The sequence below is a fragment of the Mugil cephalus genome, chromosome 13 (genome assembly GCF_022458985.1).
Source record: "Mugil cephalus isolate CIBA_MC_2020 chromosome 13, CIBA_Mcephalus_1.1, whole genome shotgun sequence".
Lineage (NCBI taxonomy): Eukaryota > Metazoa > Chordata > Actinopteri > Mugiliformes > Mugilidae > Mugil > Mugil cephalus.
Genome location: NC_061782.1, coordinates 6440179 through 6451149, shown reverse-complemented (window position 1 = coordinate 6451149; position 10971 = coordinate 6440179). Strand labels below are relative to the sequence as shown.

Sequence of the window (10971 nt, the reverse complement as noted above, 5' to 3'; positions counted from 1 at the left end):
AAATTTACTGATTTACAAGAGTGGAATTAGCGTTTTTGTGAGAAACCTGGGAATATGGATATTCTGAAGGATGATATTTCATTCAGGAAATGGTTTTAGTTTGGTCACATCAAAGGAAAAAGTTTAAAAAAACCCAGAAAAAACGCCTAATTTACTTTATTTGGAATGCAGTATATGCTCAGCAGTGGCTGCAAGTCAAAGCTCGCATCAAAGCTTAATGAGGTTGACGTTTAGTGTACGCTCAAACTTTGTCCAAATCAGAACAGTGCAGCAAAGAAAGGTATAATGTGTATATGTGTCTTATTTTGTAAATGTGTCGCATATTTAAAAGGGTTGAGCTACAATAATCCTCTAGGTCTGCCACAGTGAAAATATTCTCAATCTGGCAACACATATTTCTCGTAAATGGAGAATGAATGAATGGATTCAAGGCACAGGTCTTTAACAGGGGGTATGCGGAGGTACTGCAGGGGGGTCCCAAAATCTTTGGTTGATTAGACATTTTTTTATATATATTTTTAAATTTTAAACCATAATTTAAGTTTCTTTAAACACACATGAACATGAATGCAACATATTTTAGTAAAGGGATAAATGGAGGCAGAAGACATTACCAACACCCTAATATATATATATATATATATATATATATATATATATATTTGAACCTGTCCATTAGTTGAATAGCTTAATACTGAATGCAAAATGAAAATAATAATGTCTATTTATAAATAGCACTGAGCTATAGAACACATATAGAAGGTAGGGGGTCCCTACTTAATCTCTCCATCAGTTCAGGAGTCCTTTACATTATTGTGCTTTTATCATTGTGTGATCACCAGCAACTATGAATTGTTGTTTTTCTTCACGTTAGTGTTCTAGCATTCATTGGTCTAGGATTTAGGGGAATTTATTTGGCATAAAAGGAACACAGTTATCAGGATACATCTATCAGCCACAACATTATAACCACTGACAGGGCCATCGTGCGACGATTCGGTGTTGTGCTGGGAAACTTTTGAACCTGACATTCGTGTGGAGAGTAGCACACTAGAGACCCTCCCCTCAACCCATAGTCCCCCACTGACAACACTGTGTTGCCAGACACCACAGGACACCCTCAGAAGGCCCATGTCCATTCTCTGATCAGTCACAACTGTTTTGGGTGCAAAGGGAGACCTACACTATATTAGGTCATAATGTTATGGCTGATCGGCGTACCTTCACGTACTACACGCTGAGCGATGAATGGAATTATTTCATGTATTTTATTACAGTAATCTTTTAATAGGTCTTATTGCCCTGAAGAATTCCATGGTTTGTTGGTCTTGAATCGTACTATTCTATGTTTTTCCCTTTTTCAAAAAAAAAAAAAAATCATTTATTCCCTCAATTTAACTTTCTGAGTCAGGGTGTTTCTACACACTGGCTCACTGTTACACCGACCTGATTTACAGGGAGTGTCACCTCAAAAACACTGAAGCCAGTGTTTATCCCGCTGCGACAAGCCAAACCGTCCGTTAAGATAAGGGCCTATTAGTTATTTGGGACTTTTCAGACGCGGTGCCAAAAGACAGACTTTCTCTTTTCCCATCTATCTACTACTGGGTGATTTATCCTTCAGGAGGAATTACTTATTTCCTATTTGAGCCGTAGCAGGAATCTGGAGTTTCCAAGGTTTAATGGGCTTCCTAAATGAAAAGACGGGCTTGTGTGTTCCACTTACAGATCATGTGCCGGCCACATGGACGCCGCGATGACATCACCCCCGGGGGCTACGCGACGACACCAACGCTTAAAAGGGCTCCATTCACAACCGCTGTTTAACTGGTGCTAAATAACGCCTGTGCGAGTTAAATAGAGGGTGTCGTTGCAACTGTAAGCTGCTCACAAACAGGCGCAACCCTGCACTGACTTCGACGTAAGACTCTGCAGAGCGTTATGAAAGGCCAGTCATTACAGCGGCGCGTCCCTCATCTCGAAATGTGGCAGCAGGAAGAAAACAGATTAAAGACAGCGAGCTACGGAGGCCAGATTTACTAGGACGTGTTGCAGTGGGAAACTGTGCTGTTTACAGTAGGCTGTGCTGCTTCATGTGTCGGACGAGGCTGGACTGCACAGCTCGTGAGGACACGCATTCACCCCCCCCCGATATACGCCTTCCTTCACTCCCCCCCTCCTGCTTCAGACACACTGTACAAACCGAGACACACACCTCTCCTTTTGTCGAATGAAATACTGCGACATCACCTCTGAGCTGCGCCAGTTTCCAAGGTGATGTGATTTTTTTTCCCAGTGCAAGAATAGAACCAAAAAAAAAAGAAGAAGAAGAAGAAGAAGAAGAGGGAAGCACGTGCACCATGTCCTTGACATTAAGGGCATATCAGGTTAGAACCTTTTCCCAAAGCCACACCTCATGTCTGTGAATTTAAAATAATTCTAGAGGAACAGAGGTCGTCTGTTTTGCAGCAAGCGTCCTCTGCTCATGCTGCAGCGCTGCAGTATTCTGCGGTGATTAGTCCATTTCGCTATCGTTGCCTCTGAAAAACGGCCTCTTCTGTCCGATTCATGTCGTGCATGGCGGCCGCTAAAAGGTGCACGACAAAAGATGTGTGTTTGCAGGGGCAGAGTTTGGGAAAATGATGGGTGTGCACGTGTGATGGACAGATAAGAACGGAGGCAGCCCGAGTGAGTCCGGTCTGGTGTCTGCCGGCTGCATTTACAGAATAGGTCTTATCAGATGTGGATAGTCAGACAGGGTGAGGCAGAAAAAGCGGGGAAGTGGGGGGAGGGAAGGACACACCAACTGTACATGTCAAGAAGGACTATTTTAGAGAAGTGAGACAGCCAGACATCCCGCGAGGAATCTGCCTTTCTCCGCGCAGTGCTAATTTTTTTTTTTAGGGGGTGGGGGGGGCTGTGAGACCAGAGCTTGTGATCACTCGACACCGCAGCTCCACCGAGGCGCAGGAAGCGAGGATGATCCTCAGACACCGCAGAGCTGCTTTAAAATAAAAAAAAAAAAATATAAAAAAAATCACAGAGGGAGAACAGACATGCACAGGTGCTGCTGCTGCTAGAGACAGAGAGAGAGACGACGGAGAGAAAGAAGAAGCTAGGAGAGAGAGAGAGAGAGAGAGAGGAAGGAGGGGGGTGTGAGGGGAGGTGTAGGAGGAGACTCGCTTCAGAGGGGAATAGGAGCCGGAGAGCAATTCCAAAACAGCTGTCCGGCAGACGTCCCAGTCGACAGAAGTGCAGCCCCGAGGCAGAGACAAGAGGCAGGGCAGTGTCAACAAGCCACAGGAGCAACACAGCAGCCTCTGAACTCACGCACACACACAGACACACACGCATTCAGACACACACACCAACCTGGAGGCTGCAGCATTCAGGAGAGCACGGCGATACCTGGGAAGGATCAAGATCCGGCTCACCATCTGAACGTCTGAGGTGAGTGAGAGCAGAGTTTTGTTTTACCCCGGGATAAAGATGTTCAGGGACTTTTCGTCACAGTCCGTGTTTAGTAACAAGTTTAACCCGTGCGGGAAATGTCTCCCTGGGTCTCATACATGTAACACAACTGTTAAGAGCGACGTGATCTCCTCACCACTGTCAAAAGGGAGACATTTTTAGTCCGGCTGCAGCCTTCAGTGCGCGTTCTCCTCAAATGCAGAGCTGGCTCAGTCTTTATCTCTGGAGGGAAGCGGATTTTTAGGATTTTTTTTTTTTTGTCTATGGTTTTTTTATGGTTCCAGTACGCACTGACATTCTCTCATGTTTCATGCGCTTTGATTCGGTTTCCTGCTCATCACTGCCAAGGATAACTCTGGCAAGTGCTGGCCATGCTTGCGGGTGGCACAAGGGGAGCAAGAAAGAGACAGAACAAATACTCCACCCTGCTATTCGCCCTAGTCCCAGCGCCGCTAAGGCCCCTCGAAAATAAAGCCTCTGCCTGTAATTCATTTTTTTTTTTTTTTTTATGTAGCAAACAGCCCAGTCTGTTCTGTAACGCTGCCATTACCCACTGCGGTGTGGGCATTTGCTTTTTATAACAGCCCCAAAGAGAGGGTCTTTCTGCTATTTGAAGGCTGGACTGCAGTCAAAGCCACGGTTAGTTAGGTGTCAGAGGAGTACGTGGAGACTCCCATAAAGTTTCTCTGTAAAGACAGTAGGAGGAATTGGGACCCCTGCATCCTGATGATGTTACAGTCGCCGCAGCTACTAGTGCAGAGTGCAGGGTGCTGTGCTATTTTTCAACAGCACTGATGTGGAATGTCAGTAATCCCATCACGGGAGGAATATTTCAGGGGATGCATGCTTTCTATTTTAAAAGAAGGGGAAGTCATGTGCAGGTCATTTTTTAAACAGCTGCTCCCCGTGTCTTCAGAGCGGGGAGGCTCTAGCGTCAAGCATTTGTTTAGGCTACGCTACCTCCTTGGATATACTGACCCAGTTACCGCGCACGTGACTTTCAGGCGTCCAGAAAATACCGAGACAAATCACGAGCCATTAGTTTAATTGCCAGATACCAGGCTCGTTATTATCTGCCCGCAAACTTTTCATCACCTCGCTCCCTCCGCTGCCCACTTGTTTGCTCTGACTCACCAGGCATGAGCTGATGAGGCTGAAAGTGGCTGGAGCGGCTCCAGACATCTTCATGCCCGGGCAGATAGCGGGTGCTGACCCAATGACACAGTGGCTTTTATCCTGCAGCTCCCACCATGACCGGATGGATGGATGCTCGGGCAAGCGGGTTTAAAAAAAAGAAAAAAAAAAAAAAGCATGGTGCCATCAGATCTGCCACTTCCCCAGAGGTGTAAATGAAACCCAGGGCTGCATTCTGCAGCGGTGGCGCCGGCGGGCCTCGAGTGCTCAACACGTGCCACGCCGCCTCTTTTTGGAGCCGTTCCAAAAGGAGGGTGCGAGTCTGGCTTTTGCTATGAGATGCACAAGAGAGCACCTGTTCAATAACAGCCTGCGAAGACAGGAATGGATTCACTGGGTCAGCAGGCTGTAAGGGTCTATCCAGGGATTTCCTGGGCTTTGATAATTGAATAATTAACTCCTGGGCCAGCAAATGCTTAACTAATGTTGCCGTGACTCTTGAGATTGTCAGCAAAAATCAATACCAATTTACTTAATATTCCACAAGCACAAGGTGGCTGAGAGTTAAAAGTCAGACATGACGATGTTTTTCCCATACTTCCCTCACAGCCTCTGGAATTCCATTCATGTTTGCCGTATAAGCCAAACTGAGCCACCAGCAGGACGGCTGACATCAAGGTCAGTTCTTCAGGCTTTCGCCGTACCAGCTGACTCCTCGTGAGTCACAAATGTTGACCTTGGTGTGGGATGCACAGCAGATGTCCGCGTGTGGGAGACGGCTCAAGAGCTGGAGCGCTCCGCGGCCAGAAACTTTCTGTCCATACTATTGATTCCAGGAAGCGTTAGCATCTATTGCAATGCATGCGCTGTGTGTCTGTGCACGCCGCTGGAGAGTAGCAGGTCAGCGCGGACCAGGCGGTCGTTATAATTTCATCAGGGCGGATGACCGATGATCGATAGCATGTTTGAGGGGAGGTGTTCCAGCCGGCGGCGCAGCAGCAGCGAATACGAGTTAATACAGTTATGGATACGCTGCACGCTCCGAGCCCACAGGAAGCAGCTCTTGGCTCGGCGGCGCATTTGTTTCGCTTCCCATCCAAGAACAAATTCCCACTGCAGTAAGCATCAGCTGTCAAGGCCAGACAGGACTGAGGAGTGCCGGGGAAAGGGAGAGATGCTTAGAAAAGAAAAGGAAAAAAAAAAAAATGAGGCATGGGAAGAAATGTAAGAAAACACAATGGGAGCTTGGGCGTAGCGAGTGATGGATTTTTGCTGTGCCCCCTTCCCCTGCATCAAACACTGCAGCACGCATCTCTGCCCTCCCCCTCCCTTCCCTTTCTCTCCCTCACTATTAGCAAACAAACGTGCTCTCCTTCGCACACATGGTGTGCATTCAGAGCTGCTATCTCAGGCACCTCGCACAAACACCCACCGCTCCTCGCACCAGCACTCGAACAGACGAGGGCCTTTGGAGAGCGGCGCTGCCATTCAGCACACTCTCACACATGTTCTGCATCCTTCCGTATTTGTCATAGTTATATATAGCCCCCGTAGCGTTCGCATGTTTAATTGGGTCGTACAGGCGTCTAATAAAGTTCGAAGATTTCAACTCCACAGTCTTTTAGGGATTTTCACAAGGCAGATGTTAATGCCGCAGCAGATCATCCGACCGGTTAGAGACACAAGAAACCACACTGGAAATGGATGCTTTCCAGTCGGCTGTTTTGGACTCAAACACACAGCAAGTGTCTGCCTCTGGCTCCGCACTAATGTGACTGCTGAATAAACATAGCCTACTTAAAGTGCCTCTGATAAGGCTGATGCAGTGTGTCTGTATGGGTCTGCTGTAGCAGGAATGTGGATGTTTTTTCAGTGACTCTTTTTTTTTTTTCTTTTTTTTTTTTTTTCTGGGGTGGACTTGACCGCCCAGGCACTTTTGTGCAACGGTGCACTCTGTCAGACGGTCACTGCTGACAGACCTCTCATAAGTAAATATGTCTATAAAAGGGCAAGCTCTCTTTTCACTGGTGCTCTCTCCCACCCGACACACACAGACAGACACACACACACACTATCAACTCCCATACTCCACGGAGTGCTTTTCCCTTGCTCCTCGGTTGCCGTGCCATTTCAAGCGGTCAAACCGATCCTCTCCCCGTCTTTTTTTTTTTTTTTTTACTGAGTTCATCCTGCACCAAGCTGGCTGCAAGTGTTGAGACATTCTGGCTTGGGTTTGTAATGGAAAAGTTCTTAGAAGGCAGCGTGCAATCAGGCACCTTTTTATCAGACCCCAAACCCCTTTATAATGTTTACCCATCCTGATGCATTGTGCAACCTAGCTGGTATTTCACTGTTTATTAAAGTTGGAGCTCAACCTCTACCCATCAAATCCAAATCAATTCCCAATCTGCACCACCTTCTTTCTTAAGATCTACTTGCTCGGTAATCCCTCACTCTATCTTCTCTCACACAATCCCCCCTTAAACCCCTTAAACCCCCTTCCTCCCCTCTTTCTTTCTCCCGTCTGGCCCATCTCCCTCTATCTCTGTGCGTGTCTGAGCAGTAGCTCGTTCCTAAAACACGCTGGCCCGCTCTGATCCGTCTAAAGTCCCCCCTTTTGCTTCTTCGCTCCCAATCTGCAGGCCAGCTGTTCCACATTAGCACATCCACAGAGCTGCGGAGGCCAAAGGAGGTTCATGTGTGGAAATAGAGCAGCTTTAGACCCAGGCCTCATCCTCGACTGCTCTCGCCTCTGAGCTCGCCAGAGGCAGGATGATGATGATGATGAGGATGTTTTATTTCTTTTTCTTGCAGGAGTTTGTTTCCTAAACTTATGTATGGAGCCAGATTTCTTTTTCACGATGGAACAACTGGAGCCGTATCAGTAGCAGTTCTAGTTAGGGAAACTTTACAAAATCTGTGACTGCAGATTTTGCAGAGTTCATGTTTTCTTTAAAAAAAAAAATGCTGATATATATTCTGCATTTGTCTCTGATTACAGGAAGGTGCCCGATTGACCTTTAAATCGCTCAGCATCATCAGCCCTGCTTGGAAAGCCGTTTCCTGATCGATGCCGCAATTATTTTTGGACTCCTGCACGAGCGTCGTGTATCTGAGAATGTAACTCGAGCTTCTCCCCTGGGCAACCGCAACATCCAGAACTTACAGAGCATTTCCGACTCTTCTCGTCCTGAACATCTGAGAGATCTCCTCCGCGGAAGGAAGCAGCCATGCCAGCGAAAGCACCGATATACCTGAAACCCACCAACAGCAAGAAGGGTAAAAAATGTCGCCTGAGAGATATTTTGTCCCCGGACATGATCAGTCCACCGCTGGGGGACTTCCGCCACACCATCCACATCGGCAGGGGCGGGGAGAGAGACGCCTTTGGAGACATGTCCTTCCTCCAGGGGAATTATGAGCTGCTGCCAGGAAAAGCAGACGTCCACCCTCAGTACGGCGTCCAGAGTGAGTTTCTGCGGGCGAACAGCACGGGTGACGCATCCTTTTCGGAGACTCCTTCCCCAGTACTGAAGAATGCGATCTCCCTCCCGACTATTGGCGGCTGCCAGGCCCTCACCCTCCCGCTCGTCTCCTCCGCAGTGTTCTCCATACCACCAGAGCCTTTGGAGGACATCATGGGGCCTTTGGCCACCATGAAACCCGACAGCGCCGAGGAGGTAGAGATCCTGCAGATGGACGCTCTGTTGCGCTCAATGGACGTCTTCATCAGCGAGCCCTCGTCCCCTTCCATGAGCATCCAGTCAAAGCCTGACGTCCTCTTGGATCTGCTGGATAAGCCCACCTCGAAGGCGGTCGCCAAAGCTAACAAAATAAACAAGAGCGAAGGCAGATTCGACAAGCCGGCGTCCTTTTACATCAACGGCCACAGCAATGGCCTCTTCAAGGCTAACGGGAGCCTGAACAGCGACACGAGCGCCGACAGCTTCGACAGCTTCGGCGGCAAAGGCGACTTCCAGAGCAAGATCTGCAACGGCAGCGGGAGTCTCAACGGCAACAGCAACTGCAACGGTTACGGACACTTTAACAATGACATTACCCAGAGCTTTAAGCCGGAGTTCTCCAAGTGCAGCGGTGAGTGGGTGGACAGGGACAGCGGGGTGGAAGAGGGCCGCATCTGTGATTACGAGTTCGAGTACTCCAAAGAGAAGAGCACGTCGCAGGATTCCCTCGCCCAGATCACAGGGTCGTTCCTCTCCCTCGAACTCGATCTGGGCCCATCCATCCTGGACGATGTGCTCAACATAATGGATAAGCCCGCAGCAAAGAGCAGGCCTTGAGCTGTGCCGAGGCCCCCTACCAGGAGGAGAAAGGGAATTATTAGAATATAGCCATGAGAGGAGGGAGAGACTCGTAGAGCAATCAAAATGGTGTCTGGATATATCATTGAGATGGAAAATCAGCTACAATAAACAAAGCTGCTTATGTTTTTATTGTCAAAACATATAACTATTTTAGCTTCTATGGAGTGTTGGTTCTTCCTCTTTGTTTAGTTTGCCAGGCCAGCTGCATGTCTAAGATGCATGTGCTTTTGAGTTACAGCTAAAACGCAGCCGTCGTGCCTTTGATTTTAAATGACTGTAAAAATGCTACATAATAGACTGGTGTGCTTATGTTGAACGTCACAACTTTGAGGTCCTTTTCTTTTTCCTTTTTCCTTCTTCTTTTTTTTTTTCTTTTTTACACAGCCTTGAATCTCAGATCCATATAAGCATTATAGCCTTTTGTGACTTTAAGCGTGTCTAACAAAGCACAATTGTGTTTGTCACATATTTCCGTTTGCCACAACTATTTCAAACAACAGGACACTATGCATATTTGTGTTTTTTTAAAACTGTAACACAAATAAATTCTTTTTTTTTCCTATCCTGCCTTTTTTTTTTTCTGTAGTGAATTACGGTCTAAAACACGAGAAGAAAGAGCTACAGAGTGACAGAAGTAAGTGCTGAATGGATTTATTTTCTCGCCTCTGGCATTCCTTACATTCTGCCTCGTTGCCCTTCAGTGGGAGCACCGGTGGGCCTTCATGTGCCCAGCCAGGCGCCTGCTCCATTTGTTTGCGTGTGGACGTGACAGGCAGAGGAGGGGGTCTTTGAGATTCCTTGCATTCCAGCCACAGAGCACAAGTGTCCAGGACCAGACATAAATCAGCTGTTTCAAGCGAGGACGGAGGGCTTCCGTGTAGAGCCCCGCCATCCATCAGCCAGAATGTAGAATGAGAGGCGAGGCTGTAAAACACAACCCGTGGGCAAACTTTGTTCGGTGCCGAGCGGTAGATGAATCCTGTCCCTCTGTCTCGCTACAATAAAGATATGTTGACCCAGTAGTGCTGAAGCAACGGCCTGAAAGAGCAGAATAGCAGTCATTACCCACACATGCAGCCTCTTGAACTCAATCACCCCCAAGCAGTGGCCTCCATAGCCTGATCCTCCGTCCCTATGGGGCCTTCAGTGTATACAAGAAGCGTTAAGTCCTAACAAGATCCAATTGAGGTCTAGGGCAGGATTCCCCCAACAACTATGCGTCCTCAGAGAAAACAAGATCATCCAGATTGTTAGATTGTGGCCGTGTTAGCGAGTTAATTTTATATGCAAATAATTATCTGGATCCCACTCCACTTCTGTCATCGAGCAAGCCGGTGTGGCGAACCTCTCCGAATCCCTCAAAGGCCTCAGAATGTCCGTAAACAACATATGAAGCCGCTGTGAAACCAGATGTTACGGGAGACATGAACATTTCCCCACGCAAGAAAACCCATGTAATGACAGATACCCCGGCCACTGGAAAATCCCAGCGCCGGTGCTAAAGGTTTTGTATACACTGGCCTGAAGCGTACAACCTTTGAGCGTGAATAATGAGAGCGTTTGTCGTCAAAGAAAATGAGTATTGTTACACCTGCAATGGTACACTGCTGACTTGATGACAGCCTTAATTTTTGACAAACTCCCTTTGGTTTACAAGTAGACCGCAGCGGTGCGGCGTTTTGTGTAATGTATTAGAAGTATTTCAATTGAGATGCATGAGCTCCAAGACACAAAATGCCAGGAAATACCAGTGTTTTATGCAATCCAATACAAATACCAGACATATGTTCATGACTTATGAGTTCTGGATGCGGACTAAAGAAAGTTTCTTTGGTTTTGCACAATGAACTAGAGCTTTTGAAAATTGAAAAGTTGTAGAGGTTTGTCACGATAACAAGAGAACAGATAACAAACCACTGCATCTGTGTTTGAATTGCACAACAGGATCAGCGTGCTGGAATTCCTTGTCTTGTTTCTGGTTTTAGTGTTCTCTGGGAGCCCAGAGGGCAGACAAGAAAATACCAGACGTGGAGGGTAGAAA

At 47.4% G+C, this 10971-nt stretch overlaps 1 protein-coding gene across 1 annotated transcript; it reads left to right on the top strand.

The window, feature by feature from the left end:
* Positions 1-2144: 2144 nt before the first annotated feature.
* cdc42ep3 (CDC42 effector protein (Rho GTPase binding) 3) lies at positions 2145-9496 on the top strand. Its single transcript, XM_047603753.1, has 2 exons — positions 2145-3450; positions 7607-9496. Exon 2 carries the CDS (start codon positions 7836-7838, stop codon positions 8904-8906), a length of 1071 nt encoding a protein of 356 aa, XP_047459709.1. The 5' UTR covers positions 2145-3450; positions 7607-7835; the 3' UTR covers positions 8907-9496.
* The last annotated feature ends 1475 nt before the right edge of the window (positions 9497-10971 follow it).